Source organism: Oryctolagus cuniculus, chromosome 13, assembly GCF_051225735.1.
Source record: "Oryctolagus cuniculus isolate XC-2025 breed Fujian yellow rabbit chromosome 13, ASM5122573v1, whole genome shotgun sequence".
Classification (NCBI taxonomy): domain Eukaryota; kingdom Metazoa; phylum Chordata; class Mammalia; order Lagomorpha; family Leporidae; genus Oryctolagus; species Oryctolagus cuniculus.
Window position 1 is genome coordinate 69,230,810 of NC_142879.1, and position 25,911 is coordinate 69,256,720.

The 25,911-nt window shown below is 43.6% G+C and overlaps 1 protein-coding gene across 13 annotated transcripts in view; it reads right to left on the minus strand.

The window, feature by feature from the left end:
- The window catches only part of PRPF18 (pre-mRNA processing factor 18), a 123,498-nt gene that overhangs the window by 60,952 nt on the left and 36,635 nt on the right, over positions 1-25,911 (minus strand). For all 13 annotated transcript variants that reach the window (XM_051820851.3, XM_051820850.3, XM_089311722.1 and 10 more), the window contains exon 2: positions 14,411-14,733. In XM_051820851.3, the coding sequence (XP_051676811.1) occupies positions 14,411-14,733 (323 nt within the window). The remainder of the gene's footprint in view (positions 1-14,410; positions 14,734-25,911) is intronic.

The window sequence follows — 25,911 nt, forward strand, 5'->3', positions numbered from 1 at the left end:
CCAATCCGAAGCCAGGACCAAGGAACTTCCTCCAGGTCTCCCACACGGGTGCTTTCCCAGGCAATAGCAGAGCTGAATCAAAAGTGGAGCAGCCGGGACTTAAACCAGTACCCTTATGGGATGCCAGCACTGCAGGCAGCAGCTTAACCCATTATGCCACAATGCTATTCCCCAATTTTTTTTAATTAACTTGTTTTTTCAAAAGTAATTCTTCATTAAAATTTTTTTTAAAAGTTCCCTGTTTCATTTCAAATATCATGATTGTATCCTTCATACCTGGAAACAAAAGAGCAATTCATAAAAAAAGCAACTAAAGTAGTGATTTCCAATTATAAAATATTATTTTATAAAGTACATTGAAAATATACTATGAAACATGAAGTACTATGGATACCTTTATGGCAGAGTTAAAACTGTAAAATTTTCAAACTTAAGCTTTGGCGATATACACTGTATACCTTTCAAAGGTAACTCAGCCAGAGTAGAAAACTTGCCCTAAATTAAAGAGTTATGTAGCAATGGAGCCACATTTAGACATTAGGGCTCATCTACTCATTTTACAAATTTAGTATCCTGGGCCCGGTGCCGTGGCGCAGTCGGTTAATCCTCTGGCACTATATGGGTGCCAGTTCTAGTCCCGACTGCTCCTCTTTTAATCCAGCTCTCTGCCGTGGCCTGGGAAAGCAGTAGAAGATGGCCCAAGTCCTTAGGCCCCTGCACCCACGTGGGAGACCAGGAAGAAGCACCTGGCTCCTGGCTTCAGATAGGTGCAATTCCAGCCGTTGCGGCCATTTGGGGAGTGAACCAACGAGGGAAGACCTTTCTCTCTGTCTCTCCCTCTCACTGACTCTAACTCTACCTCTAAAACAGATAAATAAAATCTTAAAAAAAAAAATTAGTTTCCTTCCTAATTACATTCAAAACTTTCCAACTCTAAGTTGTTAAATTAACTACACAATGCACACAATACAGTCCTATAAAAACAGAAACAGAAGTCTAGAAGTGGCAGGTACATAGTCTAAGGCACCATAGGAACTGATGGCTAAATTACTTTGGATTCTTCTCTACAGCACCCCCACTAACAGTGCATCTTTCATTTGGACAGCCCGGAAAACAAACTGAAAAAAAGTATCCATAAAAAGCATTTCTGGGCAGGGGCCGGCACTGTGGCACAGTGGGCTAAATCTCCACCTGTGGTGCCGGCATTCCATATGGGCACCGGTTTGTGGGTTTGTGTCCTGACTGTTCCTCTTCTGACCCAGCTGTCTGCTGTGGCCTGAGGAAGCAGAAGATGGCCCAAGTCCTGCACCCATGTTAGAGACCCGGAGGATGCTCCTGGCTCCTGGCTCTGGATCAGCTCAGCTCTGGCCGTTGCGGCCATTTGGGGAGTGAACCAGTGGATGGAAGACCTCTCTGTCTCTCCCTGTCTGTAACTCTGCCTCTCAAATAAATAAAATCTTTTTTTTTATTTTTACTATTTATTTATTTATTTGAGAGGCAAAGTTACACAGAGAGAGGAGAGGCAGAGAGAGGGAGGGAGGTTCCATCTGCTGGTTCACTCCCCAATTGGCTGCAACAGCCTGAGCTGCGCCGATCCAAAGCCAGGAGCTTCTTCCAGGTCTTCCACAGAGTTGCAGGGGCCCACGGACTTGGGTAATCTTCCACTGCTTTCCCAGGCCACAGCAGAGAGCTGGATCAGAAGTGGAGCAGCCAGGTCTTGAACCGGCACCCATATGGGATGCCAGCGTTTCAGGCCAGGGCGTTAACCCGCTGTGCCACAGCACCGGCCCCAATAAATAAAATCTTAAAAAAAAAAAAAAGCTTTTCTTTTTGTTTTTTCAAAGATATACCTAATTCCCACATGCTGTTTTACAAATGTTATTCTTGGACTCTGACCAAGTTGTGGTTTCTGAATAATAAAACTAAAATTCATAGATATAAAGTGTGCCTAGCACATCACCTGAAATGTCTGCCTATGCTATGCTAATAAAGGAAACTCAACTATCAGAAACAACATATTACCAACATATAACTACTTACGATTGTCACATTGTTCTTTTTTTTTTTAAAGATTTATTTATTTTTACTTGAAAGTCAGAGTTACATAGAAAAAGGAGAGGCAGAGAGAGAGAGAGAGAGAGAGAGAGAGGTCTTCCATCAGATGGTTCATTCCCTAATTGGCCGCAACGGCTGGAGCTGTGCTGATCCGAAGCCAGGAACCAGGAACTTCCTCCGGGTCTCCCACGTGGGTGCAGGGGCCGCAGGACTTGGGCCATCCTCTACTGCTTTCCCAGGCGACAGCAGAGAGCTAGACAGGAAGTGGAGTAGCCGTGTCTCGAACCGGCGCCCATATGGGATGCCAGCACCTCAGGCCAGGGCTTTAACCCGCTGCACCACAGCGCCGGCCCCTCACATTGCTCTTTTTTAAGATTTATTTGAAAGACAGAGTGCTGGGGAGTGGCGGAGGCTATCGCAAAATCTATCTGCTGGCTCAGTCCCCAAATGACCACAACAGCGCAGGCTAGTCCAGACCAAAGCCAAGAGTCCACAGCTTCATTAGCATCTCCCACGTGGGTGGCAGGGACCCAAGCACTTGAGCCATCCCTCTGCTGCCTTTCCAGGCACATTACAGGGAGTTGGATCGGAACTGGAGCATCAGGGACTTGAACCAGCACTCTGATAGGGGATGTTGGTATTGCAAGTGGCAGTTCAGCTCACTGTGCCACAATGCCAGCACTAACATTTAATTAGAATCACTATTCTTTCAATCATGTTAAGGTTTTTAGTGTTTATGCAAATAGAATACACACATCAAGAGTTCTGCAAAAAAAAAAAAAAAAAAAAAAAGACACTGAGAGCTAACAAGTACAGAGACTGGATAGGCCAAGCCAAACAGCATGTGTGAAACTGCAAGCTGTGGGGAGGGTCAATATCTTGATCAAGAATGAAAATCAAGGGGCAGGCGCTGTGGCGCAGCAGGTTAACACCCTGGCCTGAAGTGCTGGCATCCCATATGGGCACCGGTTCAAGACCCGGCTGCTCCACTTCTGATCCAGCTCTCTGCTATGGCCTGGGAAAGCAGAACAAGATGGCCCAAGCCCTTGGGCCCTTGCACCTGTGTGGGAGACCTGGAAGCAGCTCCTGGCTCCTGGCTTCGGATCGGCACAGCTCCGGCCATTGCAGCCAACTGGGGAGTGAACCATTGGATGGAAGACCTCTCTCTCTGCCTCTCCTCTGTGTAACTCTGACTTTCAAAGAAATAAATTTTAAAAATCTTTACAAAAAAAAATGAAAATCAGTCTTCAACAGTCTGACATCATAGACCAGATGAAAGGCACACAAACATACAAATTTAAACAGACAGAACACCAACATAATAATCATAAAATGTCAATGAATCCTGTTAGCCTCATATTTTTGTTATGTCAGTGAACCTTTAAAAAATTAGGTAAATACAAAGCAGACCAGACAGGAAATAGTCTGAACCATTTCATTTATATAAAATCCTAAAAAATGAAACCTAACCTAAGGTAACCAAAAGCAAAAGCAGTGGCTGCGGACAGGGTGGGAGTGGGAGGCAGGGCATGGTAAAAAGGAGGGATTACAAAGAACCAGAAGGGGGTGCTGGTGTGGTGGCCTAGCAGGTTAAGGCCCCTCCTATGACATCAACATCTGGTATCAGCAGATTCGAGTTCCAGCTCCACTTTAGATCCAGCTCCCTGCTAATGCACCTGGGAAAGCAGCGGAAGAAGGCCTAAGTGCTTTGTGAGCCTTTGCCACCCATGTGGGTCACCCAGATGGAGTGCCAAGCTCCTAGCTTCAGTCCCAGCTGTTGCCACCATTTGGGGAATGAAGCAGCAGATGAAAGATCTCTGTTTACCCCTTCTCTTTCTGTAACTCTGTTTTGCAAAAAAAAAAAAAAAAAAAAAAAAAAAAACTTTAAAAACAGAAAGGCAGAAGGAAACCTCTGGACAAGATGGGTCTTTTTACTCTAACTGCACTGTAAGTTGGACAACTGCATACATAGGTAACCAAACTGTACACTTTAAATATGTGCAGTTTTCTGTATGTAAACTTTTTTCAAAGAAATAAAATTCCTTCGGAAAGAATAATTTGAAAAATGCTGGGACAAGATGACAGAGGAGGAGAGGAAGAGAAAGAGGCGGAGAAGAAATCATAAAAAGCAGCAGTGAAATGGAGCCTCTGATACAAGCTGTACCTCTCCGTCAGCTTCCCCATAGCGATCACAAGTCAACTGCACACTCAAGACTGACTAAGTGAAGGCAGGGGTGTATGGGTCAGGCTGACCCTGCAGGACTCAGGATTACAAGACCCCAAATTCAATTATCACCTCCGTGGTGAACATCCTACCACCAGACTCTATTTTAAGACATTTTACAGGAACTTCAAGCCCTGATAAAACAATGTAATAACCAATCTACCCACAGAACTCAACAGAGGCCACTCTGGCATCACAACATTCCCAGAACATACTGGCCTCCTTGCTCATCAGGCTCAGTAAGGCCATGAGCACGGTGGACACATCAGGGATCCAGGCACAAGCTCATCATGCCCTGCTCAACCCACACTTTACTCCCTAAGATTCAACCTCCTTTTCCCCGAGTCATCATCCTCTCCCCCGAACCCCTGAAGGAGTCCAGGAATTAAGTAACGGCTGCCTGGCTTTTCACTTGGGGCAATTCAAATCAACTCTTTCTTCCATCACCCTGGTGTCAGAAATTGGCCTCCTGCATGTCAGCTAAACAGACTCAGTTTTGGGGGTATTCTATAACAGAAGTACTAGTGAGGCTAATATCATGTACATTACCTTAGAATCAATAATGCTACAATAACCAAAACAATGTGACACTGGCATAAGTATCAACAAATACATCACTGAAACTGAACAGAATTCCCAGAATGGATTCACGCTAAAACCATTAATTTTTTTTTTTAAACAAGGTTGCCAAAACTATCCACAGGTATAGGACAAATATTTTCAACACATGGTCTTGAATAACTGGATATCCTTATAGAACTATACAACCCTTACCTCACATCATAAAAAAACCTGACCCAATAATTTTTTAAAATTCAGTTTTTTACAAAAGATAAAACCATAAAGCTTTTTGAAGACTACATAAGAGACTATCTTTGCAATTTATTCTTTAGAAAGCAGATGGATCATATGGTAGTTATATGTTTAAGTTTTAAGAGACTACCAAAGCATTTTCCTAATCATTTTACAATTTCATATTCCCACACAAGATACAGAAAAATAATAAGCAGGGCAGGTGTTTGGTGCAGTGGTTAAGACGCTGATTGAGATGTCCACAGCCCATCTCGGAGGGCCACCAGGCCCTATTTCCTCCACCTCTGATCCAGCCTCCTGCTAATGTGAACTCTGGGAAGCAGCAGATGATGTCTCAAGTACTTGGATCCTCGTTACCCACAGTGGAGACCCAGAGAGAGTTCTGGGCTCTAGGCTTTGGCTTGGCTAAGACCTAATAACTGTAGGCTTTTGGGAAAAGAACCAGCAGACTGAAGGTCTCTGTTGTCTCTTTCTACCTTTTAAATAAAATCAAAATATTCTAAAATGTTTTAAATACTATAATAACCATTTAAAAACTCAAATTGAGCTTTATCAAAATTAAAAGCTTTGTTAATGAGAAAACACTATCAAGAAAATAATCAGAAAACCGCAAGTCTGGGAGAAAATAATCACAAAACATCTAACAAGAGATTGATAAGACTATATAAAGAACTACTTCAGCTTAATAGGAAAAAAAGCCACAAACCCAATTTAAAAACATGCAAGCAATTTTAATACTTCAAAAAAGCTATACAAATGGCAAAAATATGAAAATTACTTTAAATGATTAATTATCAGGAAGATGGAAATTAAAATCACAATGAGGCCGGTGCCGCGGCTCACTAGGCTAATCCTCCGCCTAGCGGCGCCGGCACACCGGGTTCTAGTCCCGGTCGGGGCGCCGGATTCTGTCCCGGTTGCCCCTCTTCCAGGCCAGCCCTCTGCTGTGGCCCGAGTGTGCAGTGGAGGATGGCCCAGGTGCTTGGGCCCTGCACCCCATGGGAGACCAGGAAAAGCACCTGGCTCCTGGCTCCTGCCATCGGATCAGCGCGGTGCGCCGGTCGCATCGCGCTGGCCGCGGCGGCCATTGGAGGGTGAACCAACGGCAAAGGAAGACCTTTCTCTCTGTCTCTCTCTCTCTCACTGTCCACTCTGCCTGTCAAAAAAAAAAAAATCACAATGAGATACCACTACAAATCCACCAGAACTGCTGAAACTCAAAGACTGACAACACAAATCACTGGCAAGGACATAGAGCAATCTACTTCTCTTACATTGCTGGTGGGTCTGTAACAGGATAAAGCCACTTCAGAAACAGGTTTGGTGGCATTTTACAAAACTAAATATACACGTATTCTGTGACCTAGCAATTCTACTCATAGGCCTTTTCCTGAGAAAAATGAAAACACTCGTCATGGAAGGCTCACAGCAGCATCATTCATAATAGCCAAATCCTGGAAACAGCCCAGGTACTCAGCACTAAGAGAACTAATTAAGCAAGTATACTCACACAACTGAGCAATTAAAGGACCAAACACATGACACGTGCAAAATGAGTAAACCTCAAATGTTAATTTGATCAAACGAAGCTAGACATAAAGAGTACACACATGATCCTATTTATGTGAAGTTCTAGAGCAGGCAAAATGAGGGTGGAAAGAAATCAACACTGGCTGCTCCTGGTGGTGGAAGGAGCAGGGACTGACTTCAAAGTCAGGTCAATGTACTCTTCACACAGACTAGGTCACACACAGAGGATGCATTTGTCAAAATTCACTGCATGGTACGCTTAAGATTGTACATTCTGGGTCTATATTATGGCCACCACTTGAGCCACTGGCATCCTATATTGGAGCACCGGTTACAATACTGCTGCTCTGCTTCCAATCCAACTCCCTGCCAATGCACCTGGGAAAGCAGCAGCAGATGACCCAACTGCCTGGGCCCCCGCCACTCTTGTGGGAAACCAGGATGGAGTTCCTGGCTCCTGGTTTTGTCCCTGGACATTGCAGCCATTTGCAGAGTAAACTAGCAGATGAAAGATCTCTCCCTATCTTGCTCACTCTCTCTCCATCACTCTGCCTTCCATACAAATAAATAAATCTATTTGTAAAAATATGTGTGCATTCTTTTTATGTAAATGTCTGCGAATAGACAAAAAGTACTACAAACAGTAAGCTCTGGTTAACAATATGCATGTCAAACTGTTTAGGGGTAAAGCATACTGGAATCTGCAGCTTGATCTGAAATACACACAGATCAGTAAATCGTCTTCATTAACCTATCTGCATCTGATAAACACCGGTTTAGGTGATTCTGCTGCCTCATTTCGAGTGGTATACCAGCTCTCTGTGGAAAGTCTGATAGCTGAAGTATTGTAGTTAACACTTAGCTTTTAAATGCCTCCTAATAACTTGTGGAAAAGTAGTGATAACCTACCCTAAAATATTCTGCCTGGGACAACTATTCTGATGGAAATGTACTGTCTGCATTGCTTGCTGGATTGAGGATTGGAGGGAATGGTGAATAATGGAAAGTTATGTAATAAAACAAATACAGCAAAATGATCACTGCAGAGGCTAGGTGGCATACGGATGTTCTGTGTAAAGAGGTTCTCTAGAGCTGGAACACAGCACAAAGGGGTAATGGCACAGAGATCTGGCATTCCCCCACACAGAACTGACTAGTTCTTAACCTGCTTTGAGTCAAAGATCACTGTAATAACATAATGGGGGGGGGATCATACACACTCATGTGCTAAATTTTATATATAATTTCAAGGAGCTGATAGATTCCCTGAAGTCTACTCAAACGCTTCATTTAAATAGCCAATACAAACAGTAATAGAAATGACAAAGGTGAATATAAGGTTAAAGAAGAGAATATTCAGTGTGAAGGGAAAAGAGCTAATCCTGAACTTTTAAGAAAAGCCAACATCTTTTTTTATTATTATTAAGATTTTTATTTATGTATTTGAGAGGCAGAGTTACAGACAGAGAAAGGGAGAGACAAAGAAAGAGGTCTTCCACCCACTACTTCACTCCCCAAAAGGTCAAAAACAGCAAGAGCTGGGCCAACCTGAAGCCAGGAGATTCTTTCAGGTCTCCCATATAGGTACAGGTACCCAAGCACTTGGACCATCTTCCACTGTTTTCCAGACCATAGCAGAGAGCTGGATCAGAAGAGGAGCAGCCAGGACTCAACTGGCGCCCATATGGGATGCTGGCACTGCAGGCAAAGGCTTAGCCTACTACCCCATAGTGCCGGCCCTAAAAAGCCACCATCTTAAAGATCAAAAAAAGAAAAGGAAGCAGCATCATGAAAAGAAGATCAAGAATAAGCAGCCTTAGAAAAAAAAGGAAAACTAGGAAGCGGTGACGTAAAAGATGCCCAGGGAGGAGGCCAGTGCTGTGGCATAGCAAATAAAGCCTTGTGCAGCACTGGAATCCCATATGTGCACTGGACTGAATCCTGACTGAAGTCTTTGGGCCCCTGCACCCATGTGAGAAACCTGGAAGAAGCTCCTGGCTTCAGCCTGGCCCAGTCCCAGCTGTTGTGGCCATTTGGGGAGTGAACCAGCAGATGTAATATTTCTCTCTCTCTCTCTCTCTCTCAATATATCTCCCTCCACCCCACAACCACCTTTCAAGTAAATAAATAAATCTTTTTAAAAAAAAAAGCATATTTAAAAAAAATGCCAAGAGCATAGTAAAAAAGGAGACTCTCTCAGTGCCAAATACTGTGAGATGAGTAATCAAAGAAGTCTCTAGTGTGTACCTGGTCAGAGCACAGTCAATAGAATGACAGAGGCAAAAGTCAGAAGGTAACAGGTAAAGAAGTGAATGGGGATTAGAATTTATCTTAAGAAGCTGTCTATAAGGAAAATATATATACATACATACATACATACATACATGGGGGAGATATTTGTATGTTAAGTGCTGATAGGGATAAGCCAGCAGACAGACAAAAATCACAGGAAGAAATGAATAACTGATATTAGGGTTCTTAATGATGTTAAAAAATAAAAATTAAAGATAAATTTGGCATCCGACATGTAGGTGGAAGGTTTGACCCAAAATAAAATCACTACTTGCAACCATTTTGCCAGGAAAAGTTGAAGAATTTCTTGTCTATTGGCTCCTATTTTCTCTGTAAAATTCCTTAACATGTTTCTTTAAAAAAGGATCAAGTATTACTCTTTATTTTAATCCACTGTGACACAGTGTAGTATCTTGCATATGAGAAATATTCAATATATAACTGGGTGGGAGCAGAGTTCAAATTTCATACAAAAATACAAAGATCATCTTCATAGCTGTAACTAGGAAAACTTAGTTCTCCCAGTGAGTGCCTGGAGCAGCCCAGTTTTCCACATAAGTGAGGCTTTACATTAACAAAGACCCCCAACTCTGGATCTCCAAAGCACTGGTATTCCAGCATGCAGATGTTACATTAACTTCAGAGTAAGACAGGTAACAGGAGGTTATTTTCACAACTTCTCCAGTGTGATAAAGGGGTACTCACAAGCCATGCAGTTACTATTTAGCTACCACTAATTAGCATTAAACAGCTAGGACATCAGCCGAAATGACCAAGGATGAAGTGATCTTCTGGAAGATCCTAGCTACAGACAAGGTGATGAAAACAATTTGAGCCCAAAAATGAAACAAAATAGACCTAAACAATAAAACATGATAAAATCACAGTTATGGTAATGAGGGACCAGCGCTGTGGGGCAGTAGGGTAAAGCCCAGTCTGTGGCACCAGCATCCCATGTGGGCGCTGGTTCAAGTCCCAACTGCTCCACTTGCAGTTCAGCTCCCTGCTAATGGCTTGGGAAAACAGCAGAAGATGGCCCAAGTTCTTGGTCCTCTATATTCATGTAGGAGACCTGGAAGAAGCTCCTGGCTTTGGATTGACTCAGCTCTGGCTGTTTTGGTCATTCAGGCAGTAAATCAACAGATGGAAGACCCATCTCTCTCTGTCTCTACCTTTCTTTATAATTCTTTCAAATAAATAAAATAAATCGTAAACTCAATTCCTTAAAAAAATTAGTTCATGAAACTTCATTCATATGTATATATATATGATCAAAATATAAAAATTTATTTCTTATTATGAATGAGGCAACGAAAAAAGTTTACAAGTTACTGCATCATAGCTGAAGCAAAATAAACTATAAAGCAGCTGATGGTGTATAAAATTACACAGCTGCAAATCAAAGACTGTCTTCCCATGCATACAATATGAAGAGATGTCTAATTATAATCCGTTCTCTTGTATTATGTAAGACCACTCACCCATAATTGGATCTGAGACTTGAGATCTGTCTTGTCTGGCCACAGGAGTACTAGAAAAATCATGCAATCCTGTAAGCCTCAATTTCATTATTCATGAAAATAGCATAATACTTTTTGCTTTCTCTACTAATTAGAGAAGTGAGGCTCAAATGAGATCGAATATAGTGCTTTGAGAAATACAAACCACATATATCAATATAATGTTCAAAGTGCTTTCTTACATCAGCCCTATGAATATTAGTTCTGTGTTCCTAAGGTGAATATAAATAAACATTCTATCTTAGTGTTTAACAGAGTAGGCTTCGAAGCAGAACAGACCAACATCCAAATCTGGATCTAGGAGCCAGCACCATGGCACAGCAGGTCAAGCCGCTGCCTGTAATGCCGGCATGCTATAGGACCATTGTTTTGATATCTTGCTACTTTGCTTTTGTCCAGCTCCCTGCTAATGCACCTGGGAAAGAAACAGAAGATGGTCCAGGACTTGGGCCCCAGCCATCCACACGGGAGACCCAGATGGACTTTCATCACCTGGCTTCAGTCTGGCCCAGCCCTGGCCACTGCGGTCGTTTGGGGAGAAAATCAGTGAATAGTAGATCATTCTCTACCTCTCCATCTCATTTTTTTTTTTTAAAGATTTATTTATTTATTTGAAAGGCAAAGCTGCAGAGAGAGAGGTCTTCCATCTGCTGGTTCACTCCCCAGATGGCCACAACAGCCGGAGCTGAGCCAATCCAAAGCCAGGAGCCAGGAGCTTCTTCCAGGTCTCCCACGTGGGTACAGGGGCTTGCCAAGGACTTGGGCCCTCTTCTACTGCTTTCCCAGGCCAGAGCAGAGAGCTGGATCAGAAGAAGAGCAGCCAGGACTAGAGTATGGGATGCCAGCGCTGCAGGCCAGGCTTTAACCCGCTGTACTACAGTGTCGCCCCCTTCCTCCCCACAATTCTGCCTTTCAAATAAATATGTAAAAAAAAAAAAAAATCTGGTCTCTACCACTTGTTAGCTGTGTGATCTTACAAACCACGTAAAATCTCTTCACTTTAATCTCCTCATCTATAGATGGAAATAAAGTACCATGAAGGGATTGCCAGACAAATTAAGAGGTATCACATAGAAAGCACACTGCATAATGCCTTGCTTACTAACAGGAACTATGAATTTCAGTATTTTAATTTCTATTTCAAGTATGCCGTTTGTTGTTCTGATCTGCTCTGTAATAGGCAAATCACTCTTCTGGCCAAGATTATCTAAGTAACTAAATCAATTACCAAAATTTAAAAATAAAAGGCATTCCAGGAAGCGTTTATATATGGTAACAAACTGAAAATAACTATGTGGAACGGGCATCTGGCACAGTGGTTAAGTTGCTATTTGGAATGCCTGCATCCCGTGTCGAAGTGTCTGGTTCAAGCCCCAGCTATTCAGCTTCCGGGTAACGTGTTCCCTGCGAGGCAGAGGTGATGGCTCATGAACTTGAGCCCCTGGCACCCAAGTGAGACCCAGACTGAGTTCTGGTTTCAACCTGGCCCAACCTTGCCTGTTGTGGACATTGGGAGGTGAAACAGTGGATGAAAAATCTCTTTCTCTCTGCCTTTCAAATAAGAAAATTAAAATAATCACAAAATATCAAAGCTTTTAAAAAGTGATAATTTTTACAGACTGTTCCATTTCCATGACAAAGAAGCTGATTACACAAATACGTACTTGTAAACTCCAGAAGTGTGTAAGTGGTGATTCAACTTTTTCTTTTTTCAAGCACTTAGATTTCAACATCCTGGCCCTTCCCAACATCAAGTAAGCATTCCAACACCTAAATTAGTTTTTAAAATACTCCCAAACCACTCATCAAAAGAAAAGGTCCCTGTAGTGGCTAGGAAATCATGAATCTATAGATATAGACAAGCTTCTCCCTCCTCATCTGCTAAATATCACTCTATTTCATTAGCTCCTCCTTTCTAATTGTTTTTAAAGTTTCAATGATTAGGAATCTGCCATCCTACCAAGCTACTGGTAACTGTAATAGCTTACTTACACTATACCATATATATCAACCATACACTGCTCCCAAACTTCTAAGTCACATTCTCAAACTGCGGTTTGCAGATCTGTATGAATCCTGAAGACCTGCAGAGAGGACCCGTGAAGTCAAAACTTTTTCCAAAAAAATTGTTGATTTATGTTGTGGGTGGCAAGGACTGAACTCCGAACTAACTGAACCATCACCCCTTCTTTGCAGGGTGTGCCATCAGTGAGAAGCCGGAATCAGGAGCAGAGCCAGGACTCAAATCCAGACACTCCAACATGGGGGGGAGGGCTCAAGCAGCACCTTAACCACTGTGCCAGACCCTTGCCCTCAGAACTATTTCAAATATGAAGACATAATTGACCTGTTCACTCTGCTGACACCTGCACTATGGGAGAAAGCAACAGTACATCTGCTGAGTCTTAGCAACAAAGACAATGACAAGACACTGTCACTGCCAGTTTCACTTAACAATTTTCTTGAAGTAGTAAAAGTATTTTGACCACATCGTTTTAACACCCTGGGTAAAGAAACAGGAATTGCGCATAAAGCACTCCTCATTTTTACCAAGTACCACGGTTTTCTGGAGAAGCAGCAGTTGTGCAATTGAGTTGTAACACAAATTGGCTGCTTTTTTCAGGACGCATCACTTTTACGTGAAAAAATACCCTGCAAACTAACTTGGGTAATCAAGAAAAACTTCACCAAACTGAGCCAAGTGAGCCTATTACTTCAGAAAAACTGACAGCATTAGTTGTCTGTGATAAAATTCCAGCTTCAAGTCAACCTTAAAAATGTGGGAGAACATAGGGAGCAGCATTTAACCTAGCAGCTAAGATGCCCATGTCCCAGACTGCAACGGCTGGGGTTCAGCTCCAGCTGCAGCCAGACCCCCAGCAGTGCTGAACCTCAGCTGGGCTCCGGCCCCACCTGGGGAGGCCCTGATGGGAGCTCCTGGCTCTTGGCTTCACAATGGCCCAGGCATTTGAGGATGGGATATGCGTGCCTCTCAAACAAATAAAAACTCATTTTTAAAATGCAGAGAACTTGGGCCAACCATCCTCATTTTGATGGTGTCCCGGTGCTTAAAGACATTTCTCACGAGATCGATGAATATAAAAATGTGACCTTTTTGAGAATATCGAAGGAAAAATGACAACTGCATATGTCTCTGCACATCTCAGAGAACCAAGCCGTCAGTGAATGTACACATATTTTTGTACACATATTTTTAAAGTTTCTCAGCTTTAACTTTCAATACGGTAAATATCATCACATATAATAAGCAACAACCTCTTTGGTAACCTTAATAACTTCTTAAGATTGTAAAGGAGTCTTGAGACGAAGAGCTATGACAATCAATGGTCTAATATAAAGGAAACCAACTTTTCAAAGTTCCTAGTTTATGCAATTCTTTTTCCTCTTTTTCAGTACCTCCTTCCAAGAGCCTTAGCCTTTTCATTCCTTAGGAGCTGACCTGTAGAAGCTGTGTGTGTTGGGCAAGAGGGGAGGAAGCAGACTAGAATGAAATGATGGGGTTTGACTAAAAGGAAAGAAACTTGGAAATCCTATCTAACCTTCATCTGTGTTCTGGCTGGACTCAAGTTCTGAGTCAGACGTCTCAGTGAACTACAGAAAAAACTGGGACGCGTCCGAGGAACGGACAGCTGGCAGCAAGTACAGGGGGCGGTGAGGTGAACGGCGAGGGGAACAGGGTAGTCGGAGGAGAGGGAAATGCCAGAAACACGGGTTCTCCTGTAATCCCCACGCTCTCACGCCCGAGACTCCCGAGGGACGTACCAGCGGAGCGCCCACAGAGCTCCCCGCCCCCCGATAGTGGCAGGGCTCTCGCTAAACCCCACCCTTACCCCGAATCCCTTCAGTATCATCCTCCTCGCCCCTCCTCCCCTCCCCTCTTCTCTCGCTCTCATACACGGGCGCACACCCACACCCCTCTTCGCTCCCCAACCCCCGCGACCCCACGGATCCTCACCACCAACAGGTTCCTGTCCTCCACCAGCTGCCGCTTCCGAAGAATCTCTGATTTCAGAACGTCCATCTCGATGCCTCGGCTGAAGTCCGAGCTACCCTCTCCCGTTCCGGACCTCACTTCACTCGGCCAGCCGCGGAGAATCCAACGCAGACACCAACACCGAGCCCAAGCACGGGAAGACAACAACTGACGTAGGTCACTTCCGGCGGAAGCTGAGGTCAACAAGAGGAGGGGAAAGAGGGCGCTCGGGGCGCCCATTAGCAAAGCGGCTGCTGATGCGCGCCCCCTGGCTGCGCCCTCCAGAAGCGCGCCTGTAGTATCACCTGCAAAAGAAGTAGAAATGAATGGGAACGAAAACCCACGAATCATGTTGAGGTCCTTGTGCGGCATTTTTAATCCTTATTGTCCCTGCTGATTTAGGTCCAAAAGTCTCCTCGTAGAACGTCTATATTATATTCAGTAGGGTAGGATCGTACTCCTGTACTAGACGAAGGAACTCCGAGTTCCCGGAGTTGTTAAGGTCTTGAACAGTAAGAAAAACCTGAATAACGTTGGCTCCCAGGTGTAGAGGAAAAAGGCGCTGCTCATTTCCAGCCTGTTAAACTTCCCCTAGACTTACGCAACTGCATTCATAAAGGCATTTCCAGAGTCATTCTCTCCTCCCTTACTTACACATTGCTTATACTAGACTGGAGATAATTAAACATCTACCTCAGGCTGAGATCAACTTTTTGATCATGTGTTCAGCAGTCAAGATTGTCAATGACATGATTGGAGACTGAACCAGAAATTTATATATGTATTTATTTCCTTGTCTAACCCAAGAAGTAAAATTTTACTGGGGAGAAGAATTATGTCAGATTTTTTTTTAATCCCTAAAGATTGCTTATTTTTGGCTCCGTGCCATGAAATCACTTTTTTTAAAAAAAATTTTATTAAGTCATTCTTGAGCTGTATGTGAAATGTTAGGGTTGTTTTTTTTTTCTTTCACTCAATGAGGAAAGAAATTTCATTCCTTTAGTCAGATGGTAATGGAGTAAACTGATTTATCAAAAAAGAAAAAGAAAAGAAAGAAGGAAGGAAGGAAGGAAGGAAGGAAGGAAGGAAGGAAGGAAGGAAGGAAGAAAGAAAGAGAAAGCGAGCGAGCATTGTTCATGTGGCTTCAGGAAGTTTTGCAGCGTGTGTGTGGGTTAAATTTCATCTAAAAGATATCTGACTAAAGCCAAGTGAGTTCACTGTCTTACCTGGTATGCTTTGCTGACTTTATAGCTTTTGAGAGTATAAGATACTTCAAAAACCAGCGGGCAGAGGGTGATGGGGTGCCTTGACCTAAACATGGTAATATTCTTGTATGGATATCTGTTTCCTAGATCGTTTATAATTCAATAAGCTAATAACTTTATTAGCATTCTCCTGATATAGAGATTAGAAATCATAACACAGAAGCCAGATGACAGGAACAGTAATAGAAGTTTACGGAGGACACAGGTGAGATGATGGGAGACTGTGCCAGCTCCTCTTAAATGGAAGACATCCGCGGATTCTGAGGTTTAGGTAGCTATGTCTGTTAAATGCTGATGAAGGCCCAAGATCAAAGAGTCACAGAGATGAATAACTGAACAAGCAAATACTTGAGGAGCCCTTGCAATGTGAGAAAGAGGACGACCACCAGAATTTGGAATAATGTGGGACCACTGAAACCCATGTATCAGGACGGGCATTTAGCCTGTGTTCCATATAGAAGTCCCTGGGTTCCACACGGGGCTTAGTCTCCAGACTCCAACTTCCTGCTAGTGCAGATCCTGGAAGGCAGTGGTAAGAGTTCAGATAGGGGCTGGCACTGTGGCACAGTAGGTTAATCCTCCCCCTGCAGTGCCGGCATCCCATATGGGTGCCAGTTCTAGTCCTGGCTGCTCCTCTTCCAATCCAGCTCTCTGCTATGGCCTGGGAAAGCAGTAGAAGATGGCCAAAGTCCTTGGGCCCCTGCACCCGCGTGGGAGACCAGGAAGAAGCTCCTGGCTCCTGGCTTCGGATCAGCACAGCTCTGGCCATTGAAGCCATCTGGGGGAGTAAACCAGTGGAGAGAAGACCTCTCTCTCTGTCTCTACCTCTCTCTGTAACTTTGTCTTTAAAAATAAATAAATTTAATTTTAAAAAATCCTAAAAAAGTTAGATTTTGTTATGTATCTATGATTTGAAAGTGTATATGGGGCTATAATAAAGTATTCACAGAAATTAAAAATCTGTCATCTTGTAAAAGATGTTTGTTGTTTGTGCTTGGCTTACAAAAAGTTCATAGAAAATGTGGATGATATTTTCCCCTCAACCTCCTTGACATACTATTGAATTTAACTCAATACGATGTCCTCTATTCCAACTATGTTGCTACAAATGACAAGATTTCACTGAATAATATTCCATTTTGTTTATATGCCTCATATTGTGTCTTAGATTTATTTATTTGAAAGGCGGAGTTACGGAGAGAGAGATCTTCCATCTGCCGGTTCACTCCCCTCATGGAGTGAACCTGCAGGTGAAGGCTCAAGTGGGGTCCCTGCCCTCACATGCAAGCCATTCTTGAGTTCCCAGCCCCTGGCTTCGGTCCAGCCCAGCCCCAGCCACTGGGACTGAACCAGTGGCTGAGAGAGTGTGTGCACTCTGTCTTTCAAATAAAGTCAAATATATACATAAGTAATTTTAAAGAAATCCATTGGTCTGTCCTGAATGTTGAGTGAACTTTTTATCACACATTAATCATTGGGAAAATCTTAGTTCACTGATCTGTGCAGATTTTCCAAATATGGACCTTTTATGACACAGTATTTTTTTTGGACAGGCAGAGTTAGACAGTGAGAGAGAGAGACAGAGAGAAAGGTCTTTCTTCCGTTGGTTCACCCCCAAAATGGCTGCCATGGCCGGTGCGCTGCACCGATCCGAAGCCAGGAGCCAGGTGCTTCCTCCTGGTCTCCCATGGGGTGCAGGGCCCAAGCACCTGGGCCATCCTCCACTGCACTCCCTGGCCACAGCAGAGAGCTGGCCTGGAAGAGGGGCAACCAGGACAGAATCTGGCGCCCCGACCGGGACTAGAACCCGGGGTGCCGTTGCCGCAGGCAGAGGATTAGCCTAGTGAGCCGCGGCGCCGGCATGACACAGTATTTTAAAGATCACATGTATTAATAGTACATCCTCCATCTCATCAGAAAAGCCTTTTGGCAATTGAGAAAACACCACCCTCACAGTGAAAGATAGCTTTCCAGAGTGTTATTTTTTACTGAAAGCTCACGTTTTATCTAGCAACAAAAATCGCCTGAAGTGACAAGCTCACTTTGTTTATTTGTAGGAAAACGTCTGCGAAATGCACAAGTCTGAATAACCACGGCTGTCCGTGGGCTCTTCTTTCAAGTGAGAGTAGCAGTCCATAAAATGGTGCCAGAGCTCAGCTTACTGCAAACAGCCTCAACCCAGATCCTGGGGCCAACCATTGTACTTTCGTTGCAGCAGCAGAGCTTCATCAGAGAATATTCACAAGATGCCTATTTGAGTGCTAAGATTCAACACAACTTGGGGCCGGCATCATAGCATAGCAGGTTAGACTGCTGCCTATGATGCCGACATCCCATACGGGTGCCGGTTAGCGTTCCAGCTGCTCCACTTCCCAACCAGCTCCCTGTTGATGGCCTGGGAAAGGCAGTGGAGGATGGCCCAAGTGTTTGGGCCCCTGCCACCCATGTGGGAGACCCGGATGAAGCTTCTGATTCCTGGCGTCTGCCTGGCTCAGCCCTAGCCATCGCAGCCTTTTGGGGAGTGAATGAACAGATGAAAGATCTCTCTCTGTCTCTCCCTCTCTCTCACTCTAACTCTTTCAAATAAAGAAATAAATCTTTTTTTTTAAAAAAAACCCACAAGATTTAATATAATTAATAATTTTTACTGCTTTATTTAAAATACTTTAAAATGAAACTGGCGTGTTTTTCCTAGTGAACACACAGCAGTGAAGAATGGTGCAGCTTGGTGCCAATGGTTGGGTTCGTGCTAATGCATCAGCAAACTTACTACTACCTTTGTGCCATCCACGCAAATGTCGATACAGTGCCCAGGGCAAGGAATGGCCAAGTGCTACTATAAAAATAACTTTGACTTAACTAATCTCTAAAGGGATCACACTTTTACAGCTACTGATCTAAAAACTATTCTAGACTACAAAAAATTGTGAAAACCTTTCTGATGCATTTTTGTCAAACCAATGTGAACTTGACACTGAAACCTGATACAGGGCCAAGAAAAAATTATATATTCTGATGGCATTTATGAATATAGATTTAAATTTAAAAGCTATACCTAAAATCTTAGCAAACAGGATTTAGCAGTGTGTAAAAAAACAAAACACTAAGACTGAGCAGGGTCTATTCCAAGGAAATCTATCCAAACAATGGATTATATCAAAAAATTAAAAGAGAAAAAATAGGGGCTGGTATTGTCATGTAACAGGTTAAGTTGCTGCCTGTGACACCAGCATCCCATATGAGCGCCAGTTCTAGTCCTGGCTGCTCTATTTCTGATCCAGCTCTCTGCTAAATGTGTCTGGGAATGCAGCGGATGGCCCAAGTAGACCCGAATGGAATTCCTGGCTCCTGGCGTAGGCCTAGTCCAGCCCCAGCTGTTGTGGTCATTGGGGGAGTGAGCCACCAGACAGATCTCATTCTCTCTGTCCCTCTGTCTTTCAAATAAATAAAATAAATCTTATTTATTTATTTATTTTGCCAGGCAGAGTTAGACAGTGAGAGAGAGAGACAGAGAGAGAGTTACAGACCGAGACAGAGAGAAAGGTCTTCCTTCCGTTGGTTCACTCCCCTAATGGCCCCTACGGCCAGCACTGCACCGATTTGAAGCCAGGAGCGGGTACTTCCTCCCAGTTTACCATGTGGGTGCAGGGCCCAAGCACTTGGGCCATCCTCTGCTGCCCTCCCGGGCCACAGCAGAAAGCTTGAATGGGAGAGGACCAACTGGGGTGCTGGCACCGCAGGAGGTGGATTAGCCCAGTGAGCCATGGTGCTGGCCTAAAATAAATCTTTAAAAATAAATAAAAAAGAAAAATTAATTATATATTTTTAAGTTCTAGAAATCATTTAATACAATTTGGTGGTCATTAATGGAAACTGTCAGCTAAATAAAGAGGGAAATTATTTTAATATGAGAAAGATAAATTATCAATATTCAACCATGGATCTCATTCCAAACAGTGAAATACTAAAAGTTAGGTAGAGATTGTAACTGTGTCCATAATAATTCAACTTTCTTTTGGGTAGTATATGAAATAAATAAGAAAAATGTAAATATCAATATTGGAAAAGCAGAGATAAAATTATTACATTAAGTTGATGGTTAGATCATTTTCTATAAAATCCTACACCACTGATTGTTTTTTAAGATTTATTTATGGGAGCCAGGGCTGTGGCGTAGCAGGTAAAGCCACAGCCTGCAGTGCCAGCATCTTATATGAGTGCCGGTTCAAATCCCAGCTGTTCCACTTCCGATCCAGCTTTCTGCTATGGTCTGGGAAAGCAGTAGAAGATGGCCCAAGTCCTTGGGTCCCTGCACCTGCGTGAGAGACCTGGAGGAGGCTCCTGGCTCCTGGCTTCGGGATCGGCTCAGCTCTGGCCATTGTGGCCATATGGGGAGGGAGCCAGAGGATGGAAGACCTCTCTCTATCTCTACCTCTCCCTGTAACTCTGTCTTTCAAATAAATAAAATAGATCTTTAAAGAGCTATAAATAAATCTGGAAGAGTTATAGAGTAGGAGAGAGACAAAGAGAGATTTTTCATCTGCTGGTTTACTCTCCAAATGGCTGCAACAGCTGGAGCTGGGCCAATCCAAAGCCAGGAGCCAGGAGCTTCCTCTGGGTCTCCCACACAAGTGCAAGGGCCCAAGCGCTTGGGCCATCTTCCACTTTGCTTTCCCTGGCACATTAGCAGGGATCTGGATCAGAAGTGGAGCAGCAGGGATACAAACCAAGGCCAATATGGGATGCCAGCATTACAGGAGGTGGGTTTATCAGTTATGCCACAACAATGGCCCTGCCATTGATTTTGACTGTTGTTTCTATTGTTGTTACAGATTTATTTATTTATTTGAAAGGCAGAGTTAGAGAGAGAGAGAGAGAGAGAGAGAGAGAGAGAGACAGGAGAGAGACAGAGAATTTCCCATCCATTGGTTCACTCTCCAAATGGTGGTAATAACCAGGACTTGGCTCATCTGAAGCCAGAGACTGGAGCTTCTTCCAGGTCTCCCATATGGGTGCAGGACCCAAGGACTTATGCCGTCCTCCACTTCTTTCCCAGGTACATTAGAGGGAGCTGGATCAGAAGTGGAGCCGCAAGAACTGGAATGGGCGCCCATATGGGATGCCAGCGCTGCAGGCCATGGCTTAACCCACTGCACCACCATGCTGGCTCCCCACCATTGATTTTTTACATTTAGAATTAAGTAAATGTGATGACATAACTTTGAGGGGACTTCAAAAGTTTTTTGAAAATGCAATGAAAGGATAAGTTTATTTTGGTGCAAAAAAAGTTTTAAAATCCATGAGTATAAGGAATATTCCAAGAGTTCATGGGGAAAAATGTTTCTTATGAAAAAATTAGGCATGGATTTCAAAATTTTTTTCACCAAAATAAACTTTGAAATCCATTTCCCATGAATTTTTTGAGGTACCCTCAATGCACTCATGTGTAAAATGAATGTTTTTTCTGCATCTATGACCATAATGTGAAGTTGGAAATAGCAGAATATTTCATTTAACTACAAAATCTGGAGGCAGGTATTTGGCACTGCAGTCAAGACACCTGCCTTCCATATCAGAATGTTCAGATTCAAGTCTCAGGTCTGCTTCAGATTCCAGCTTCCTCCAAACGCATACCCTGGGAGGCAGGAGATGATGGCTCAAGTACTTGGGCCCCTGCCACCCACATGTGAGACCTGGCTGGAGTTCCAGGCCCCTGGCTTTGGCCTGGCTCAGCTGTGGCTATTGCTGTCATTTGGAGAGAGAACCAGTGAATGGAAGATCTGTCTCTGTAATTTTGCCTTTCAAATAAATAAGTAAATCTTTTAAAAGTAATTTAGTTCTTCAGACAGAAGAATTATGTAAAATGAAAAAGAATGAAGAGTGTCAAACTCATAAACACATGGATAAATATAAGTATATAAATATAAATGATTCTTTCAAATAGTTTAATCTTTTTTTTTTTTTTTTTTTTTTGACAGGCAGAGTGGACAGTGAGAGAGAGAGACAGAGAGAAAGGTCTTCCTTTTGCCGTTGGTTCACCCTCCAATGGCCGCGGCAGGAGCCAGGAGCCAGGATCCAGGTGCTTTTCCTGGTCTCCCATGGGGTGCAGGGCCCAAGCACCTGGGCCATCCTCCACTGCACTCTCTGGCCACAGCAGAGAGCTGGCCTGGAAGAGGGGCAACCGGGACAGAATCCGGCGCCCCGACCGTGACTAGAACATGGTATGCCGGCGCCGCTAGGCGGAGGATTAGCCTAGTGAGCCGCGGCGCCAGCCCTTTAATCTGTTTAAAAGTCAGGTAATAGACTGAAGTAATAACTGCCTTAAATATAAGTTGGCTAAACAGTAAAACTGCAAGGTAGAGATATAAGACTGCATTTTAGGGGCCGGCGCCATGGCTCACTTGGTTAATCCTCTGCCTGTGGCGCTGGCATCCCATATGAGCACCAGGTTCTAGTTCTGGTTGCTCCTCTTCCAGTCCAGCTCTCTGCTGTGGCCCTGGAGGGCAGTGGAGGATGGCCCAAGTGCTTGGGCCCCTGCACCCACATGGGAGACAAGGAGGAAGCACCTGGCTCCTGGCTTCCGATTGGCACAGCGCCGGCCATAGCAGCCATTTGGAGGGTGAACCAATGGAAGGAAGACCTTTCTCTCTGTCTCTCTCTCTCTCACTGTCTATAACTCTACCTGTCAAATAAAAATAAAATAAAAAAAAAAGACTTCATTTTTAAACCAAACCCAACCGTGAGCTGTCTACAAGAATTCTATTTTAGGGGCCAGTGCTGTGGCCTAGGGGTAAAGCAGCACTGGTATCCCATATGGGTGCCACCTCAAGTCCTGGCTGCTCCACTTCCAATCCAACTCCTTGCTAATGGGCCTGAAAAAGCACTGGAAGATGGCCCAAGTCCTTGGGCCCCTGAACCCATGTCGGAGAGCTGGGTGAAGCTCCTGGCTCCCGGCTTCAGCCTGGCCCAGTACTGACCATTGCGACCATTTCGAGACTGAACCAATTTATGAAAGAGCCCTGCCCCCGACCCTGCACCTCTGCCTCTCTGTCTCTGAAACTCTTCCAAATAAATAAATCCTTAAAAAAAATGCTACCTTAAACATAAACAGATAAGTTAAAAGTTAAGAGATGGGAAAGGACACATCCTTGTGGAAATTGATAAAAGGAAATTGGGAGTGGCCATATGACTTTCAGAAGAAGTAAACATTAGAGCATTATTAGGGAGAAGGAGAGACATTTCATAATGATAAGGATGTCAATACCCCAAGAAGTAACGATCCTAAATGTGTATATACCTAAAAACAAATAATCAAAATACCTACTGCAAATATTGTTACAACTCAAAGAAGTAAACAAGTCTGCCATTATAGATGATTTCTACACATCACTTTCAGGGACTGAAACATTAAGTAGAGAGAAAACCAGTCATGTTATGTAAGTAAGTGTAAATAAGTTATATAAGGTTATGCTGTGTACTAACATGACCCCAGTGAAATTTATGGAACACTGTACCTAAAACATCAGAATACATACTGGGTTTTTTTTAAAATGCTTATTTATTTATTTGAGAGGCAGAGGCAGAGAAAGAGCAAGGTCTTCCATGCGCTGGTTCACAGCCCAAATAGCCACAACAGCAGGAGCTGGGCCAATCCGAAGCCAGAGCCAGAACCTGGAGTTTCTTCTGGGTCTCCCATGCTGGTGCAGGGGCCCAAGAACTTGGGCCATCTTCCACTGCTTTCCCAGGCCATAGCAGAGAGCTGGATCAGAAGTGGAGCAGCCAGGACAAATAACCAGCACCCATATGGCTACCAGCACTGCAGGCAGCGGCTTTACCTACTATGCCACAGCACCAGCCTCAGAATATATACAGTTTTAAAGTCTATTTGGGGCCGGTGCTGCGGCTCACTAGGCTAATCCTCCGCCTTGCGGCGCCGGCACACTGGGTTCTAGTCCCGATTGCTCCTCTTCCAGGCCAGCTCTCTGCTGTGGCCAGGGAGTGCAGTGGAGGATGGCCCAAGTACTTGGGCCCTGCACTCCATGGGAGATCAGGAGAAGCACCTGGCTCCTGCCATCGGATCAGCGCGGTGCGCCGGCCGCAGCGTGCCGGCCGCGGCGGCCATTGGAGGGTGAACAAACAGCAAAGGAAGACCTTTCTCTCTGTCTCTCTCTCTCACTGTCCACTCTGCCTGTCAAAAAAATAAATAAATAAAAATAAAGTCTATTTGGAATATACACCAAGACAGAGCCTATGCTGTGACATTAAACAAGTCTCGGTAAGTTTAAAGGATTTAAAACCATGCAATGTATATTTTCTGACAACCATGGAATTAAACTAGAGATCAACAGTAGAAAAATACCTAGAAAATCCTCAAATGTTGGAAATTAAACCATAGAATTCTAAAAAATCCATAGGATCAAAAAAAGAAATAGCAAGGGAAATTAAAAAGCATTTTGAATTGAACGAAAATGGAATGAAAGCACAACATATACTAATTTGTGTGATGAAAACTAAAATCTCCAGGTCCTGAGAGTTTCACTGCAGAATTTACCGAATATTTAGAGAAGTATTAAAAACCAATTTTTGGGGTTGGTGCTGTGGCCTAGTAGGTTAAGCCTTCGCCTACGGCACCAGCATCACATATGGGTGCTGGTTTGTGTCCCGGCTGCTCCTCTTCCAATCCAGCTCTCTGCTAATGGCCTGGGAAGGCAGTGGAAGATGGCCCAAGTGCTTGGGCTCCTACACCCATGCTGGAGATCCGGAAGAAGCTCCTGGCTCCTGGCTTTGGATTGGACCAGCTCTGGCTTTTGCAGCCATTTGGGGAGTGAACCAATGGATGGAAGATATTTCTATCTGTCTGTCTGTCTGTCTGTCTCTCTCTCTCTCTGTAGCTCTGCCTCTGATATAAATAAATAAAAATCATTTTTAAAAGAAAGAATTTTTTGCATTTTCTTCTAGAAAACAGAAGGACATTTCCTAACTCACTTTATGAAGCCAATATACCCCTGCCACTAAAACTGAACAGAGTACAGAAAAAGACAGATAAGGACCAGTTATCCCTTAATAACTTAGACACAAAATTACTCTACAAAATATTAGCAAATTGAATTAAACAATATATAAAAAGAATTACACACTATGATAAGGTGTGATTATTCCAGATATGCAAGAGTGGTTCATCCTTAAAAATCAATCAATGTAATCCACTATTATCAACAGGCTCAAGAAGAAAAATGTGACCATATTACTTGATATGAAAAACATTTTTGACAAAAATTCAACACCCCATTCATGATACAAACTGACAGTAAACTAGAAAAGAATACTTATTTAAAAACAAACAAACAAAAAACCTACAGGCTGGCACTGTAGAGTAGCAAGTAAAGCTACTACCTGCAGTGCCAGCAACCCATAAAGATGCCGGTTGGAGGCCCAGCTGCTCCACTTCCAACCCAGCTCTCTGCTATGGCCTGGGAAAGCAGTAGAAGATAGCTCAAGTCCTTGGGCCCCTAAACCTATATGGGAGATCTGGAAGAAGCTCCTGGCTCCTGGCTTTGGATCGGCTCAGCTCCGGCCATTGTGGCCATTTGAGGAGTAAACCAGCCGATGGAAGACCTCTCTCTCTCTCACTGTCTCTCTTTCCTTTTCTCTCTCTCTCTCTCCCTCCCTCCCTCCCTCCCTCCCCCTGCCTCTTGTAACTCTGCCTTTCAAATAAAATAAATAAATCTTAAAAAAAAAAACCCTACAGCTAATGTAATATGTAATGGGGGAAAGACAGAAGGTCCCACATTAGTTTGTGGAAACTTACATAGATCAACCAATGAATGGATAAACAAGTTGTGATAAAATTCATAAAGGAATAATGGCCAAGACATGCAACATGTCTCAAAACATTATGGTAGGTGAAACTATTTCAGACACAAAACAGTATATGCTGCATGATTTCACTGAGATGAAGTTCTAGACACATTATAACTATAGGGATAGAAACCAGATTAGAGATTGAGATTGCAGGGAGCTTGGGCTTGGGCTGGGAACTGCCTACAAACAGGCATGAAAGAACTTTTAGGGGAAGCACAGGGAGATGAAAATATTGCTATCTCATGAAGTGGCAAAAAAGACACTTCAAGACCCTCTAAACTGCATGCCCTCTGATAGTCAATACTCCTCCTTTTGTATCTACTCCTTAGCACCCTCTTCCATTCCATCCTCCTATGT